The sequence below is a fragment of the Schistocerca piceifrons genome, chromosome 3, assembly GCF_021461385.2.
Source record: "Schistocerca piceifrons isolate TAMUIC-IGC-003096 chromosome 3, iqSchPice1.1, whole genome shotgun sequence".
Classification (NCBI taxonomy): domain Eukaryota; kingdom Metazoa; phylum Arthropoda; class Insecta; order Orthoptera; family Acrididae; genus Schistocerca; species Schistocerca piceifrons.
Window position 1 is genome coordinate 721,421,465 of NC_060140.1, and position 19,364 is coordinate 721,440,828.

The following is a 19,364-nucleotide window of genomic DNA, read 5'->3' on the forward strand; positions in this document are numbered from 1 at the left end:
TCTTGAACGTACATTCCGCCGCCAGAATATCCCTATGAACGTCCTCAATTGTGTACAGTACATTGTATCCACCCTTAAGACTTTGAACGTTTTTAGGTCCCTAACGAAAATTGATAGAAATTACATTTAAATCGTTATGTATACTGTTAATTTAAAAACAACTACATAGCAGAAGAAATAGTATCATATTTAAAAAATTTGGATTGCTTCATTTTGCCGTGCGTGGTATACTTCAACCACTGCGGCACTCCAAGTTTACAGACTTAGTCGTTATGGAAAGCTTCCACCCTTAGCCTGAAAGCAAATGGTCATATCCTTTTGGAAGTCGGAATGCACTGTTTGTCCACATCCCTCCGATACGCTGCCACCTGCCGTCTGTGAGTGGTTGTCGCACGTCGTCGTCGAACATAGGCGGTGGTCACATATATGTGACTAGATGTGACTCTACGACTTATCTTAGAAGAAAGATTAAGGAAGGGCAAACCTATGTTTCTAGCATTTGTAGACTTAGAAAAAGCTTTTGACAATGTTGACTGGAATACTTTCTTTCAAATTCTGAAGGTGGCAGTGGTAAAATACAGGGAGCGAAAGGCTATTTACAATTTGTACAGAAACCAGATGGCAGTTATAAGAGTCGAGGGGCACGAAAGGGAAGCAGTGGTTGGGAAGAGAGTGAGACAAGGTTGTAGCCTCTCCCCGATGTTATACAATCTGTAAATGGAGCAAGCAGTAAAGGAAACAAAAGAAAAATTCGGAGTAGGAATTAAATTCTATAGAGAAGAAATAAAATCTTTTAGGTTCGCCGATGACACTGTAATTCTGTCAGAGACAGCAAAGGACCTGCAAGAGTAGCTGAACAGAATGGACAGTGTCTTGAAAGGAGGATATAAGGTGAACATCAACAAAAGCAAAACGAGGATAATGGAATGTAGTCGAATTAGGACGGGTGATGCTGAGGGAATTAGATTAGGAAATGAGACACTTAAAGTAGTAAATGAGTTTTGCTATTTGGGGAGCAAAATAACTGATGATGGTTGAAGTAGCGAGGATGTAAAATGTAGACTGGCAATGGCAAGAAAAGCATTTCTGAAGAGGAGAAATTTGTTAACATTCAGTATAGATTTAAGTGTCAGGAAGTCGTTTTTGAAAGTATTTGTATGGAGTGTAGCCATGTATGGAAGTGAAACGAAGGACGATAAATAGTTTAGAAAAGAAGAGAATAGAAGTTTTCGAAATGTGGTGTTACAGAAGAATAACTAATGAGGAGGTATTGAATAGAATTGGGGAGGAGTTTGTGGCACAACTTGACTATAAGAAGGGATCGGTTGGTAGGACATGTTCTGGGATGACCAATTTAGTATTGGAGGACAGCGTGGAGGGTAAAAATCGTAGAGGGAGACCAACAGATGAATACACTAAGCAGATTCAGACGGATGTAGGTTGCAGTAGGTACTGGGAGATGAAGAAGCTTGCACAGGATAGAGTAGAACGGAGAGCTGCATGAAACCAGTTTCAGGAATGAAGACCACAACAGCAGCAACAGATGTGAAAGCTGATGCTCGCCAAGCGTGCATTTGACGCTGTTCTATTCTCCCAAGAACGGCAAGTGTGCAGTGTCCTGAATACCTTGCAAGTGTCAGCGGTGGTCTAGTTATGAGTGCCTTATATCGGAGCTAAGTGATTTCTAACGTGGCTACACTGTTGCTACCCGTATACTGCGTACTTTCGTAACCAGGGAAGCCCGAGTGTTTGGTGTTTCAAGAGGCACCATATCGAAGATCTACACGGCATACAGGGCAAGTGGAAAAACGTCGCTCTGCTAAGCCACAACGCGGACGAATGTGTGTGTTGAATGAACGTTATAGACTCTCATTGAAAAGGATTGTGACGAAAACAAGAGGCGACAGCAGCAAAAATCTCTGCAGAAGTGAATGTTCCACACACGAACCCTGTCAGTACCAAAACAACACGAAGGGAGCTCCATAAGGAGGGAACTGCAGGACGAACTGGAATTTCAAACCCACCAATCAGTGATGCAAGTTCCCATAACAGGTAAACATAGTGCTGAAGAGATCAAACCTGGCCTCTCGAAAAATGGACGTTGTTTGGTGGGATGGGACTGTACTCCCACTACCTGACCTTTAATAACAAAGTCTTATGATATTGTGGATGGAAGACAGTATTAGCCGTGTAGAATGGAAGGTTCAAATGGCTCTGAGCACTATGGGACTTAACTGCAGAGGTCATCAGTCCCCTAGAACTTAAACGTAACTAACCTAAGGACATCACACACATCCATGCCCGAGGCAGGATTCGAACTGCGACCGTAGCGGTCGCGCGGTTCCAAGCTGAAGCGCCTAGAACCGCTCGGCCATAGAATGGAAGGTTCACGCTCTTCCACGTGCACTGACACATTTCCTTCGAAACGTATGTTTTCTGAGTCCAGATAACAGAGTTGTCCGCGTCTGCAGTGGAATGCAATGTTACTGATGAAGACGATGCAGAGGGGTCAGAACGAGACCAAGTGTTGGGACAGAGTGGACGTCTTTGTTTGATATCCAGGTGTGAACGTTTTTTCAGATGGATGGGTCACTATTAGACCCTCCCCCCCTCCCCCCACCGGCCCTTCCCCCATTGCCCCTTCATCTTCAACTATACGAACGATCGCGAAAAGGGTTGGAAATTAATCCGGGACATTACGATGATGTGTCCACTCACTGTCGGCCAGTTATTGCTGACGAAATTTCTACCACCATCAGAACTTGAACGGGTTTCATGCAACTCAAGTGCAACCCAATTAGCAATGCGTTCGTGACCTCCTCAAAGCAAGAGAGCAAGTACTGAACCGGTTAGTTTTTACACCGCAAGAGTGAAGAACAGAATAAGATCAAGAGAAAGTTAGTGAAATAAACAATTTTGAAGTTTGCGAATAAGCTCGCTCCATTCGATAACTATGTCGTAACGTTACAGCAGCTTCTGAAAGCAATCTGTAAAACATATTTAGGAAATACGCACAAAGAACAATTAAAAAGAGAACGAAGGAGACTTTGAATGGCAAAAATGATATGAGAAGTCGCTAAATACCACATTTTAGAAATATTACGGGCCGGCCGGGGTGGCCGAGCGGTTCTAGGCGCAACAATCTGGAACCGCGCGACCGCTACGGTCGCAGGTTCGAATCCTGCCTTGGGCATGGGTGCGTGTGATGTCCTTAGGTTAGTTAGGTTTAAGTAGTTCTAAGTTCTACGGGACTGATGACCTCAGAAGTTAAGTCCCATAGTGCTCAGAGCCATTTGAACAAAATATTACGGAATCTGGACATGTAAGAAGCAAGTAGTCTGTTCGCACTAAGCAATACAGGGTAAGACGTGACATTTGGTTTTGCTTCAAACAGCTGTCTGAAAATTGTTTATTTAGTGAATATAACTAAAAAACTCTATGCCTTTTTAAATATAACTTACTACGGAAGGACGTTATAAATCTCGAACATGACTCAAGATAGACTCATACTTCAAATGTCTCAGCTCCATCGCTTACTCGGCACGACGAACGTCTTCATGATAACGAAAATTCATTCTCTCTCTCTCCGGGGGACCTACTACGAGGTGTCGATTTCCTTGGGACGAAGAGGTGCAATCCTGGGACAAATATGACTGATTTTTTATCGATCTGTCTCATTTTGATTTGACTGTCCCTTACTGTCTGACGATAATCGCCCACGATCTCCCATCAACTGGGTACTGTTGAGAGGGATGTGCATTCTTGAACTATACCTAGACCAAGAGTTAAGCTTTTCTGTTTAGGGTTCATGAATTCACGTTGCTCATATATTGTATGATCCACAACTCATCATCTAAAACTTACAAGGTCTGCTAAGAAGACTCATAGCACAGAAAATATAGTCAATCGTATCACACGAAAAACCACTCAGTTTGTGTATTTTCGTATTTTCCCTACTTTTTGTAATATAAGTTCAAACAGAATTATTTACTCAGTTAGGTTGAAAGCTATAACCACTGTGCGGTATATGGACCAGTCAAAAATCAGAATCACAACTAGGCATATAAACGTAATACGAGCTTTATTTCGGAATAAATTTACGGTGGGTATAAAAAGGGAGACAGTAACTCAGGTAGCCGTGGGCCTGTCGTATGACAGAGTGAGTATTTTGTTGTACAAATATATGAAATAGCCTGAGGGAGAAAACTCTGTCGTTTCAGCTGTATTTAATAGTGAAGATGATATTTTAGGAGACATGGATATTGCTAGGGCGTCCTGGAAAGTAATGCCTCCGAATTTTTTATTCTGTTGTCAATATCGGTTGAGGTACTTCATGTCCTGCGTATTACTCGGTCAATTTCCGTCTGCTGGTAGGGAGCTGCGAACTGTACGTGTAACGCGGCGGTGTTTAATGTAACGATGTCGGTGGGTCAGAGGCCCCCAGATAACTGAAAGCACGTATTCGAAGAGTTCGTCTCCTTCAGCACGATAGTGCCATACCACATAGACCGTTGCGACATCTGCAACAATCCGACCCCTTGGGTTCTGTGTCTTCGATCACCCTCCATATAGTCGCGACTTGACCCCATCAAATTTTCATCCTTTTCCAAAACTTAAAGAAGACCTTCGAGGACTTTGATAATGATGAAGCGGTGCAAGCAGAGGTGAGGTTGTGGCCCCATCAACAAAGTCAGATCTTCTGCAGTGACGGTATCAACAAATTGATCTCTCGTCGGGCCGGCCGAAGTGGCCGTGCGGTTAAAGGCGCTGCAGTCTGAAACCGCAAGACCGCTACGGTCGCAGGTTCGAATCCTGCCTCGGGCATGGATGTTTGCGATGTCCTTAGGTTAGTTAGGTTTAACTAGTTCTAAGTTCTAGGGGACTAATGACCTCAGCAGTTGAGTCCCATAGTGCTCAGAGCCATTTGAACCATTTGATCTCTCGTCGGGAGAAATGTGTTCACCGCCAGTGTGACTATGTTGATAAATTAATATGCAGACATGAAGACTAATGATGTAGAACATTAATAAAGTTTGTTTTATTTAAAATACTTTAAGAGTTTTCACATAGATTCGGAGGCATTACTTTTCAGTACGCCATCGTATGATTATAAAGCATGCAAATTATAATGTCGAATGAATAGCGAAGGAATTTGAAGTCTGCTCCTCGCATGCTGCGGCGGAAATTGTCGCCATGGCGACAGTGACATCAGCGTCACCATCAGGCGCAGCTCGTTCACGCTCGGAGCATTTCCGGTTTGGTACGCTGCGAAAACGAGAACTCTAATTCCGTGAGTACCCCGCTCTCCCTCTACAAACTCTGCCATTTTGCTGGCCGCATTACTACATATTACTTCCTTAACGCAGTTACAACAGTACATTCTTTGTTCGGTACCGAGTATTTAAATATACGCACTTCAGTTTGTTGCTGCTGACGAATCCTTGAGGCCTCTGGATGTTTCAAATCAACATACCCATTCTTTTCCTCATGTTGTGATATAAATGTCTGTTTTTATTGTTCGATTCAGTACCTCTTCATTAATTATTCAATCTGCCCATCAGTAGCTTAGATTATATTCTTCTCTTAACTGTTTATCGCCCACTGCTACACACCAGATAAATACCTTCACAAAGTATTTTTCAATACTTAATTTTATTTCAGCCTTAACAAATTTCTGTTTTCAGGAATGTTTTTCTCGTTGTTGACATTGTGAATCTTCTATCCTCCTCTCGTCGCCCATCGTTAGTTATTTTGGGAGTCTATTTCCCGTTGTAGTTGAGTGCTTCATGAATAAAGCCATATTTGAATTACTTTGGACCGATCTTGTGTACTGCGTAGTTACGACACAACTGGCGACGAGCTTGGAATAGTTTCCACGTATGCATTCTTTAAGGCGGTTTCATCAGGTTTATTCATTATGGATGCCTGCTACCGGCATTGACTAAACAGCTTACTTTGGCTGTGTCCACCTCGTCGGCTCCCGTTAACAGACCCGTTAACAGGAAGAGTACCAAGAAACTTCCTGGCAGATTAAAACTGTGTGCCGGACCGATACTCGAACTCGGGACCTTTGTCTTTCGCGGGCAAGTGCTCTACCATCTGAGCTACCCAATCACGGTTCACGCCCCATCCTCACAGCTTTACTTCTCCCAGTACCTCGTCTCCTACCTACCAAACTTTACAGAAGCTCTTCTGCGAACCTTGCAGAACTAGCACTCCTGAAAGAAAGGATATTGCGGAGACATGGCTTAGCCACAGCCTGGGGGATGTTTCCCGAATGAGATTTTCACTCTCCTGCGGAGTGTGCGCTGATGTGAAACTTCCTTTCAGATTAAAACTGTGTGCCGGACCGAGAAGAAATACAGGTGTGAGGACGGGGCTGGAGTCGTGCTTGGGTAGCTCAAATGGCTGCCGGCACGTAACTCAGCGTGTTCGGTCTGAGGGTTAGCTGCCGTCTATAATAAAAAAACTGAGTTAATGGATCAACGACGAACTGAAACGGGTGTTTTGCGACGTCCGCACCGACCAGATGAAACGAACGAAAACGAACAAAGTGAGATTAAAAAAAAAGATGGTAGAGCACTTGCCCTAGAAAGGCAAAGGTCCCGAGTTCGAGTCTCGGTCCGGCACACAGATTTAATCTGCCAGGAAGTTTCATATCAGCTCACACTCCGCTACAGAGTGAAAATCTCCTTCCAGAAAGGGTACCATTGCATCGATCAATACACCGGCGTTCCCTCCATATGATAATTCAGCCGAGAATTGGGACGCTTTCGGTGTGACAGACTCGAATTTGTGTAAAGACTTCTACCTCTCATGGTTTCTATCTAAGGTGCATACCTTAATGTGTAATCTTGCCTCTTTACAAGAACCGGCACCCTTACTTTTGATCACATGTGTCATTTGTCCAACTATTATCGCAAACAAACGCATGCCATAGCGGCGCGAGTCGAACTCTACTGATGCCGCAAGAAACAAAACCCGTTATACAGGGCATGGGCAGCCGAACTCCACGGCCTTAGTCGTAAATGTCAATTCGTTAATGACGCCCATAATTACTCTTATGCAGACTTTATGGTGCGCAACGCAATACCTGCTTGGCTCCGGACAAGGAATGCTCCAGAAGGCTTTACTCTGGGAATACTCCCGTTGGTTCAAGTTCTGCAAATAGCACAGTCTTTTGAAGTTTCTCGGGCAGTGGTTGACCAAACTGAAGCGCGGTGCGATCTGGCAGTCGTGTCACAAAATGTGCCCACTAGGGCGACCGCCCGCATCTCGTGGTCTTGCGGTAGCGTTCTCGCTTCCCACGCCCGGGTTCCCGATTCCCGGCGGGGTCAGGGATTTTCTCTGCCTCGTGATGGCTGGGTGTTGTGTGATGTCCTTAGGTTAGTTACGTTTAAGTAGTTCTAAGTTCTAGGGGACTGATGACCTAAGATGTTAAGTCCCATAGTGCTCAGAGCCTTTTTTTGAACTAGGGCGACAGATAGCTTGCACGAGGAAGCAGAAGTGGCGGCGGCAAACACGCGGCCGGGCAAAGCAGCCGCAGCTGCAGTCGCAACGGCAACCACCACAAATCCAGCGTCAGAGTTATCTCTTTCCGCCTTATCCTTTCTATTTTGTCCAGCACGAACATTCGGCGTGCCCTAAGCGCCGAGCTGCTTGGAATGCTTGCTGCAAGAAAGGTTCAAATGGTTCAAATGGCTCTGAGCACTATGGGACTTAACATCTGTGGTCATCAGTCCTCTAGAACTTAGAACTACTTAAACCTAACTAACCTAAGGACATCACACACATCCATGCCCGAGGCAGGATTCGAACCTGCGACCGTAGCAGTCGCGTGGTTCCGGACTGAGCGCCTAGAATGCAAGAAAGGCCTCATCGCTTCTGTGTGTCGTTCATCGACAATTACCTAGGATATGGAAATTGATGTAAATAGTGAGGCTCGAATGCTCGTGATTTCTCCCAAATTATCGAGTTAAGTGATCGGGCTACAGGTCGATACAGGAGCTACAGCGACGTTAAGGAATTCTCAAACCTATGTGAGTTTAGGCTCTCCGCTGTTGACACCAGTCACTTGGAAGGCGGCCAGTTATAGTAAACAGAACATTGCGCTGTTGGGACAATTTACGGCATCTGACTCTTACAAGTAAATGGTTCGCTCAGTCACATTTTCGGTGCTTGCTGATCCCAGTGTTGAGAACTTCTTCGGGATGTACGCATTTCAGGCTTTTGGATTTTCTGTCACCTACGCCGTTCATCTTGCGGCCGATCAGGAACCGTATTCCCGGTTGGAAACACTGTGTGATGAGTTTTCGGAAGGTGCATGGTGCGCTACGAATTTTTTCGATCATATTTCTTTGAAATCCACGCCTCAGCCTCGTTTTTGACGTACACGTCCCATTCCTGTCGCCGTAAAAGATGAAATGAAAACGGAACTAACAGACGCTAATCTCTAGGGGTGGAGCAACTGTTGTGGCTAGTGAATGGTCGTCTCGGCTGGCTGTAGTTCGGAAACCGTAGGGGAAACTTCGCCTCTGTGGCGAATTCAGTACTACTGTCAATGCACAGTCAATCGTGCTTAAGTATCCTCGCCCATTCCAGCAGGAACTGTTGGCGAAATTATTGAGAGGCCAGTACTTTCTAAAATTGATTTGTCTAAAGAGCATCTGCAGGTTCCTGCGGACGAAGAATCTCAGCGAGTTCTGGTTCTCAATACTCCTTTTGATCTCTATCAATATTTGCGCCCTCCTTTTGATGTGGTTAGCGCCCCTGCAGTTATCCAACCATTTTTAGAGCCTGCCTCCACGGCTGATCACTTGCAAAATCTGCACATATTGTTTTCTGACTTGCAAACCGCGAGCTTACGGCACAATCTCGCGAAATCAATTTTTGCAGCCTTCTGTTATTTATTTTGTGTTCGAGGTCATGCGGGCTGAGTTTCGACCTCTGCCAGAACACATCTCCACTTTTAAGGCCCTTTGTTTAGCTACACTACTGGCCATTAAAATTGCTACACCAAGATAAAATGCAGATGATAAACGGGTATTGATTGGACAAATATATTACACTAAAACTGACATGTAATTACATTTTCTCGCAATGTGGGTCCATAGATCCTGAGAAATCAGTACCCAGAACAACCACCTCTGGCCGTAATAACGGCCTTTATACTCCTGGGCTTTGAGTCGAACAGAGCTTGGATGGCGTGTACAGGTAAAGATGCCCAAGCAGCTTCAACACGATACCACAGTTCATCAAGAGTAGTGACTGACTTGTTGCGACGAGCCAGTTGCTCGGTCACCATTGGCCAGACATTTTCAGTTGGTTGGTGATCTGGAGAATGTACTGGCCAGGGCAGCAGTCGAACATTACCTGTATCCAGAAAGGTCCATACAGGACCTGCAACATGCGATCGTGCATTATCCTGCTGAAATGTAGGGTTTCGCAGGGATCGAATGAAGGGTAGAGCCACGGGTCGTAACACATCTGGAATGTAACGTCCAATGTTCAAAGTGCCATCAATGCGAACAAGGTGACCGAGACATGTAACCAATGGCACCCCATACCATCACGCCGGGTGATACGCCAGTATGGCGATGACGAATAAACGGTTCCAATGTGCGTTCACCGTGATGTCGCCAAACACGGATGCGACCATCATGATGCTGTAAACAGAACCTGGATTCATGCGAAAAAATGACATTTTGCCATTCGTGCACCCAGGTTCGTCGTTGAGTACACCATCGCAGGCGCTCCTGTCTGTGATGCAGCGTCAAGGGTAACCGTAGCCATGGTCTCCGAGCTGATAGTCCATGCTGCAGCAAAAGTCGTCGAACTGTTCGTGCAGATGGTTGTTGTCTTGCAAACGTCCCCATCTGTTGACTCACGGCTCGAGACTTGGCTGCACGATCCGCTACAGCCATGCGGCTAAGATGCCTGTCATCTCGACTGCTAGTGATACGTGGCCGATGGGATCCAGCACGGCGTTCCGTATTACCCTCCTGAACCCACCGACTCCATATTCTGCTAACAGTCATTGGATCTCGACCAACGCGAGCAGCAATGTCGCGACACGATAAACCGTAATCGCTATAGGCTACAATCCGACCTTTATCAAGGTCGTAAACGTGATGGTACGCATTTCTCCTCCTTACACGAGGCATCACAACAACGTTTCACCAGGCAACGCGGGTCAACTGCTGTTTGTGTATGAGAAAGCGGTTGGAAACTTTCCTCATGTCAGCACGTTTTAGGTGTCGCCATCGGCGCATACCTTGTGTGAATGCTCTGAAAAGCTGATCATTTGCTTATAACAGCATCTTCTCCTGTCGGTTAAATTTCGCGTCTGTAGCACGTCATCTTCATGGTGTAGCAATTTTAATGGCCAGTAGTGTACTTCTCTTCGGACCAGCACATAGTTTTGGCCACTGACACCTCACAGTATGGCCTCATCGCGGTCCTAATGCACCGATATGCCGGGGGCTCTGAACGACCTGTTGCTTTTACCTCTAAATCTCTCACTGCGGCCCAGCAGCGTTACTCTAAGGCGGATAAAGAGGTTATTGCCATCATCTATGCTGTCAAGAAATTTCAGGTTTTTTCGTATGGCTCCAAGTTGTACCTTATTACTAACCATAAACCCTTGGTTTCCCTGTTTAACCCTCGCACTCTCTTGCCTGACACGTTAGCGTATCGTCTCCAACGCTCGGCGCTCTTCCGGTCTAGCTACAGTTATGAAATCCGTTTTCGACCCATGTCTAAACATCTCATGTCCCATCTTCCTTTGAGACCTGATTCCATTGATCGTGAAGAGCTACTTTGCTTCCATGTTGACACTGAAACGCAGGCCGCGCTCGGGGTTTTCCCAAGTAGCCTACAAGCTCGGGCATAGCAGCTACCATTGCCGCCAACCCCGTTCCCCAACGGGTAGTTCGGTTTGTTCGACAGGGCTAGCCAGATAAACCACCGGGTCAGGCTTCGAGCTCTCTGTGCAACTAATTTTCCTTACGGCATCGTCTTTATGTTTTTGGCGGTGCTTTACTGTTGTCTGCGGAAGACCTCTCCTCCAGGGCATTCTCACTGCGTTACGGCGCGAGGATCTACATCTTCTCCATCAGGACTACTGAGGAGTTTCTATCACTAAACCGTCAGCTGGGCGACATGTTTTTTGGCCAGGGATTGATGGCGAAATTGCCCGGTTTGTCGCGGCTTGTGAGCAGTGCGCCCGACAAAAAGGGGCTCCCAGGGAGTCTCTGTCCCCCTGGCCTGTCCTACGCCAGCCATGGGAACGCATTCACGTAGACGTTGCAGGTCCCTTCTTGAATTCCTGCTGGCTCTTGCTTCCTGATTTCCTTACATTCTCCGGTGTGTGTCGACATCGACTGGGGTCGAAATTCGTATGCTTTTGAGGGTGTTTGCTATTGCGAGGTTGCCTTGCACCTTAGTTTCCGATAATGATCTAGTTCGTTTCTCACATTTCTCAACTGTTCTGTTCTTGTCACGGCATTCGTCATGTTACGGCTCTGCCATTCAATCTTCAATCAAATGGCGAGGCAGAATGACTAGTGCGTACATTCAAGACCCAAATGAAAAAGTCTGTTGTGGGTTCTTTTCCGATCGACGCCTTTCTCCGTTTTCTGAGCACCTATCACTTTACGCCTATTGGGGAGTGGAGCCCGGCTGAGTTGCTTTACGGCCGGCAGTCACACATGTTCCTCCACCTTCTGCCGCGATCAGGTTTGTCCAGCCGCTTCGCACCAGGATCGCCAGTATGGGCGCGAGGTTTGGTCGCTGGCCCGAGTGAATAGTAGCTACTGTTGTCCACTGCCGGTGTTGCCGTCTGTGTGATGTCCGTATGGACGATGGGCTGGTGTCGTACCACCTTGATAAATCGTGCACCCACTGTCACCGGAAGCTCTCTGTTTGCGGCTGTGTCCGGCATCGCCGCGGCCTGCCCCACTGTCCTCTGCCTCGAGCCCGTCGTCGCCTGCTGTGGAGGCGCCCCCCCTCCCACTGGCTGCCTTCTGCAGATGTGACATTCTGGGTTCCAGCTTGCCGGCGCCAAGTACCAGTCTGTCTCTGGCCTTGGGTCCGTTGCTGCAGCCTGCAGTTCTGGTCTGGCCGCCTCCAGCGGCCCCCTGTCCATCATATCAGCCATCGTCGCTGATGGGTCTAGCCATGCCACCCCCCCCCCCCCCCCCCCAACCTCGCCTCCGCACTGAGACCTGCCTGCTGATGACGACGTCGAGCTGGCGTTAGCACCCTCCTCTTCGGTGATGTGGTCGGGCGCCGCACAGGCCCATCGGCCGCGGAAGAGCCCGCTTTCCTGCGCGTTATGGTCTTTTGCTCCTGTGCCCGCCCGGCACATAGTCCCCCCCGCCCCCCGCCGTCGGCACCAGCTGCTGCCGCTGCTCCGGACTCGATGGATGTGTATCTTGTCAGGCCGCCAGAGGCTTCTCCGTCACCTGAGCGTCCACTTCGCACGTGGGAGAAGTGTGCTACATCCTGCAACTACTGTGTGTGCGCCGAGTGTTTTGTCGCCGAGCGTGCATGTTTGAATCGGCCTCAATTGTATAACCGCGGGCTGCCCACTGAAGGCCGCTTGTGGGAGCCGTGCGCGCGACGATGTCTCCATCGCGCTGTCTGTTGGTGTATCACACATATACCGGGTGATCAAAAAGTCAGTATAAATTTGAAAACTGAATAAATCACGGAATAATGTAGATAGAGAGGTACGAATTGACACACACATGCATGGAATGACATGGGGTTTTATTAGAACCAAAAAAATACAAACGATCAAAAAATGTCCGACAGATGGCGCTTCATCTGATCAGAATAGCAATAATTAGCATAACGAAGTAAGGTAAAGCAAAGATGATGTTCTTTACAGGAAATGCTCAATATGTCCACCAACATTCCTCAACAATAGCTGTAGTCGAGGAATAATGTTGTGAACAGCACTGTAAAGCATGTCCGGAGCTATGGTGAGGCATTGGCGTCGGATGTTGTCTTTCAGCATCCCTAGAGATGTCGGTCGATCACGATACACTTGCGACTTCAGGTAACCCCAAAGCCAATAATTGCACGGACTGAGGTCTGGGGACCTGGGAGGCCAAGCATGACGAAAGTGGCGGCTGAGCACACGATCATCACCAAACGACGCGCGCAAGAGATCTTTCACGCGTCTAGCAATATGGTTTTTCTTTTTTGGTTCTAATAAAACCCCATGTCATTCCAAGCATGTGTGTCAATTTTTACCTCTCTATGTATATTATTCCGTGGTTTATTAAGTTTCCAAATTTATACTGACTTTTTGATCACCCGGTATATGCGCGGAGCAACGCTAACTGGCTCCTCTTCTGTGTCTTTTCAAGGCTCCGTTCACATCAATATACTGTGTCTTGTTATGCGTGGACGCAAGGGAGTCTTCACTTAACACTTCCGGGCTGAGATGCTGTGGTCCATACATAAGACTCTCCCCTGACGTTTCGCCTTCGAATGCGGAAGGCATCATCCGAGGACAATCGGCGAACTGCAACGAGAGCACTAGTGAGCGCCGTATATATAAGCCATCCAGAGGGCACCGCTGTCAATCACGTGACGTCGACTGTGCTATGATCTCTGACATTTCCAATTTTCTCAATTGAAATTAATCTATTGTCACGCTGTTGCTGCAATGTTGACATCCATATCTTATCCAGCTTAATGCCGTCATCTTTTCTATTAAAATTATTGCAGTGTTTGGCAATCTCAATGGCCTCTCTGTACATTTGCGCATAATAATGCGACGTCTACAGGTCTATATAGGTACAAAAAGAAAGAAGCGTCAACACCCGTCTGGGTGAACATAAAAGGAACTGCCACCTCGAAACATGTGTTTCAGGAAGATGATCATGAAATAAAGTTTAGTGAGACGACCGTCATAGCAAAGACGTCACATTATAATGCGCGAATGTACAGAGAGGCCATTGAGATTGCCAAACACTGCAATAATTTTAATAAGTTGGCAATATCAGAGATCATAGCACAGTCGACGTCACGTGATTGACAGCGGCGCCCTCTGGATGGCTTATATATACGGCGCTCACTCGCGCTCTCGTTGCAGTTCGCCGATTGTCCTCAGAAGATGCCTTCCGCAGTCGAACGTGAAACGTCAGGGGAGAGTCTTATGTATGGACCACGGCATCTCAGACCGGAAGTATTAAGTGATGACAACACCTGCCGTGAAAGCCTTCATTCTATGATCACGGGAGTCTGTTTTCCATTGTATTTGAGAGCTTCGAGAAGCAAGCGATATTTGGGTTACTTTGTACCCATCTCACGTACTACACACTTACAACATTTATGTCACAGGGAGCACAGCACTGGTTCAGTGGCTTGTTGAATGAACAATTCTTCATCGAAGTGCTCCTGCCGAAAGAGAATATGCACAGAAGCCTTCACCTGTACGTCTACGAGCGAAAATGGCCTACATTCGAGGTGTCAGCTTCATCACAGGTAAATGGGAATATACGAGTATCCCTACACCAGCCTGACCTGTACCTACTTTACTACAAAGAGAGACCCACTGACTCACTAGCGTTTCGATGCCTCATGTCTTGAGAGAGCTGTGCGTCAACACCGTGAGTCATTAGCCTAAGCGACTAGTTCCATGTTCCAACATGCCTGTTTCTGTGCCCTTTGTAACGTCAGTGAGCTGTTATGATGGTAGTAGATAATAGAGGAGCTCGTGAATGAAGCCTGCCCTCTGTATCCCCAATTTTTTTCTTCAACATTGACTGACTGGTCGTAGGCACTGCCACCTCTGTATCGTTTGATTCAAACCAAACCCGCATCTACCCCATGCTGACCACGACAGTTGACCTTGGCGGTGACGATTCCCCAGGATTTATAGGTACTTACGCTCTGGCTCTTGTGAAAAGTCGTGCCTGCACGATTTTCCGAATGCAGCGTTTCATGTGATCTGCCCACGATCAAACGTGATATGATCTCGTGTCTTCGTCACCTTGTGGGTGAGTATCGCTGGAGCGATCAGATTAAATTCTGGCAAGATCAACGCAGTTACCACGTTCCTGTTACATTTATCGAGGCACCAGAGGTCCTGTTTTAGTAACGTCACAGGTACAACTATTTCGGTTGCCTGTCACTGTAAATACTAAAGAACCGAAACCAATAAACCATTTTATATTTTTTTTTTATCTCTGAACATACGTCGAAATCCGTTAAAAACTAGGTGCTAAACTTTTGAAATAATACTTTTTTACAAAAATAGGAGGCATGCTGAATGGCTCTCTCTGTATAATTATTCTGTTACGGTATCAACATTTCAATGTAAGCATGAATAAATGAAGAAACTGCGGCACTGTCACACTGAAATATCATAGGAATTATATTCTGACCGGAAAAAAGAACAAGATAATGATAAATCAGGGGGGGGGGGGTGTACGGAAACTGCAGAATTAGAGCAGTTTTTCCAATACGGCTTTCGGAAAACATGTGTGAATAAATTCGTGGAGTATCCGCATCCTATCTCGATACAAAGAGCGAGTAAATCGAAGTCTTAGAACCCGAAAAGCCATTTATAGACCTAGAAAAGAGTGTAACGAGTTTAATGTCGTATTGACGATGAGACCATTAGAGGCGGGTCACAGTATCCGAAGGAGCAAGAATAGTGTAGGACATAAGCTTTGCCTTTCCCAAAGGAAAGATCCGAGCAGTCCCTTAAATAATTTATGGAAACCATGGAATACACATACATAAGACTGATACTAATTAAGGAAGTAATTTTAAGAATGATTGTAGCTGAGAACTTGAGCAGATTCACAATATAGTTTTACAGTTTAGTTTCTTTAAAAATATTAATGATGAGGTCTCACAGTCTGCATTTATGTTCTAGTTATTCACTAATTTTATATTCTAGAGATAATGAAGTATAACCAAAGTCAGTATTTATAGACCCACTTTCCCCGTTTTCATTATCACTTTTAATCCTGAGAGACGTACTGCTTATGATTACGACTCTCTCTCCCTCTTGGCGCCATTAAAGCATAGTAACTAAGAGAGATTTCTGCAGAGCCTTGCCGGCCGCGGTGGTCTAGCGGTTCTAGGCGCTCAGTCCGGAACCGCGCGACTGCTACGGTCGCAGGTTCGAATCCTGCCTCGGGCATGGATGTGTGTGATGTCCTTAGGTTAGTTAGGTTTAAGTAGTTCTAAGTTCTAGGGGACTGATGACCACAGATGTTAAGTCCCATAGTGCTCAGAGCCATTTTTTTTTGCTGAGCCTTTGACATTTACCTCCCCACTCACGAAACTGACATTCTTGTGTGCCTAGGTTGTTGTTATGCCGCGCAGAGTGGCCACGCGGTTAGAGGTGTCATGTCACTGATTGCGCGGCCCCTCCCGCCGGAGGTTCAAAAATGGCTCTGAGCACTATGGGACTTAACTTCTGAGGTCATCAGTCCCCTAGAACTTAGAACTACTTAAACCTAACTAACCTAAGGACATCACACACATCCATGCCCGAGGCAGGATTCGAACCTGCGACTGTAGCGGTCGCGCAGTTCCAGACTGTAGCGCCTAGAACCACTCGGCCACCCCGGCCCCGCCGGAGGTTCGAGTCCTCCCTCGGGCATGGGTGTACGTGTTGTTCTTAGCATAATTTAAAGTAGTGTGTAAGTGTAGGGATAGAGAACCTCAGCACTTTGGTCCTTTAGGAATTCACACACATTCGAACATTTCTTTCAAACTTGTTATACGTTACCCCGAAATATTTGAAGCAGAATCATCCCTAATTACTTGTCAGATTTTCTTATGTTAATTGTAACTGACAATGTACGTAACATGTTATGTTTAAAAGAACACCTTTATCCTAATACAAAAATGACATGACTGATCATGGATATTTTCTTTCTATCATAAGATGAGTGGAAACTTAATGTAAACAGTATGGCTATCATCACAATGTTATGGAAGCGGAATTGTCACAGTAGACAACGCAGACTCGTGTAAGGTGGTCGACCAGTGATGCTGGTCTGATGAATAGTGGCGCTGGTCTGGTGGCGAATGGAGAGTGATTGCGCTGGCCTGGTGTCAAACTGACGAATGTTGTGGTGTTAGTGATGGGCAGTTCTGATCTAACTACTCACATAGAGCTGATGGCGCATTAGTGTCCTGTGCTACGGAGGCGTGTGGTTTTCTGTGACACTAGCGTTCAGAAAGTGTTTGTGTCGTTAGTATTGACTTGATTTCACGTCTGAAAACTGCTGTTGGACTCGTTGACCAGAAATGTTGATGGCAATCATGCCGTTGACTGTCTGCCAGGATGGTTGATGGAACTGACTTACATAACTCGTATCGACAGCTGGTAAATGTAGGCTGATTTTAGGTGATATGCCGTCGTTATGTTATTGCCTTGCATGATGTGCTAACATGATGTTGAAAACGGGCGGAGATATTACAGTACCAGAACGGCTATTGGCAATGATGGAATGGTGTTTGTCTGATAATATTTCAGCTTGGACTCACAAGCCTGAGTGAATATTCTGAACTTTCCCATTCGAGAAAAAATTCGGAAATATGCTGATGATGCTGTTTTGATGTTGGGTTGGTGACTGGAGTCAATGCCATTTTAATATTGAGTTTGTGAATGGTGATAACGCCATTTTGATGCTGAGTAGGTGGTGGATGATGATGCTATTTTGGTGTCGAGTCACTGACTGGTGATGATGCTGTTTTGATTTTGAGTTGGTGACTGGTGAAATCATTTTGATGCTGGATTGGTTATGGGTGGCCATAACAGTCTGATATTAGATTGGTGGCTGGTGATCATACCATTTTGATGTTGGATTGGTGGATGGTGACCATACGATTTTTATACTGGATTGATTGCTGGTGATCACATTTTGACGTTGGGTTGGTGGTTGGTGATGATACTATTTTGATAACTGGTTGCTGGCTGGGGTCATACTATTTTGATGTTACTTTGGTGACTGGTGACCATACCATTTTGATGATATATTGGTAATGGTACCCATACCATTTAGATCCTGGTTAGGAGGCTGGTGACTGTATAATTTTGACGTTGGACTGGTGTTTGGTGACAATACCGTTCAGATGCTGGGTTGGTATAAGGTAGCCAAATAATTTTAATGCTGGATTTGGTGATTGGTAAAACATATAGTTTTGATGCCGGGCTGACGACTGGTGGTGATGCGCTTGGACTCACTGAGGCTGTAGCGCCAGAGATCCTCGAGCGGCAGGTTGCTGTTGCAGTGGTGGATGATGCTATTTTGGTGTTACTGACTGGTGATAATGCTGTTTTGATTTTGAGTTAGTGACTGGCGATGTTGTCATTTTGATGCTGGATTGGTTATGGGTGGCCATACCAGTCTGATATTAGATTGGTGGCTGATGATCATACCATTTTGATGTTGGATTGGTGCATGGTGACCATACCATTTTTATATTGGATTGATTGCTAGTGATCACATTTTGATGTTGGGTTGGTGGTTGGTGATGATACTATCTTGATGACTGGTTGCTGGCCGGGGTGATACTATTTTGATGTTGCTTTGGTGACCACACCATTTTGATGATATATTGGTACCCATACCATTTTGATCTCGGTTTGGAGGCTAGTGACTATAATTTTGACGTTGGACTGGTGTTTGGTGACAATACCATTCTGATGCTGGATTGGTATAAGGTAGCCACACAATTTTAATGCTGGGGTTGGTGATTGGTAAACCGTACAGTTTTGATGCCGGGCTGGCGACTGAACTCACCGAGGCTGTAGCGCCAGAGGTCCTTGAGCGGCAGGTTGCCGTTGCGGCCGCCCAGCAGGTAGACGTGGGCGCCCAGCAGCGTGGCGCTGTGCTTGGCGCGGGACGCGGGCGCCGAGCCGTCAGCCGCCGCCGTCACCGCGCTCCACATGCCTCCTGCAGCGACAGCAATCAACACAACACGTCTCAGCCACAGCCGCGGTCCCAACGTTTACAAGCGCATGACGCTGCTTAGCAAAATACACTACTGGCCATTAAAATTGCTACACCACGAAGATGACGTGCTACAGACGCGAAATTTAACCGACAGGAAGAAGATGCTGTGATATGCAAATGATTAGTTTTTCAGAGCATTCAGAAAAGGTTGGCGCCGGTGGCGACACCTACAACGTGCTGACATGAGGAAAGTTTCCAAGCGATTTCTCATACACAAACAGCAGTTGACCGGCGTTGCCTGGTGAAACGTTGTTTGGATGCCCCGTGTAAGGAGGAACACCGTGCTGGATCCCAGCGGCCTCGTATCGCTAGCAGTCGATATGACAGGTAACTTATCCGTATGGCTGTAACGGATCGTACAGCCAC

General features: G+C 46.3%; 1 protein-coding gene across 1 annotated transcript in view; it reads right to left on the reverse strand.

Moving 5' to 3' along the window:
- Positions 1 to 18,933, reverse strand: part of LOC124788993 — a 129,706-nt gene extending 110,773 nt beyond the window's left edge. Inside the window, exon 1 of the mRNA XM_047256280.1 lies at positions 18,786 to 18,933. Coding sequence (XP_047112236.1) covers positions 18,786 to 18,933 — 148 coding nt within the window. The remainder of the gene's footprint in view (positions 1 to 18,785) is intronic.
- Positions 18,934 to 19,364: the final 431 nt, after the last annotated feature.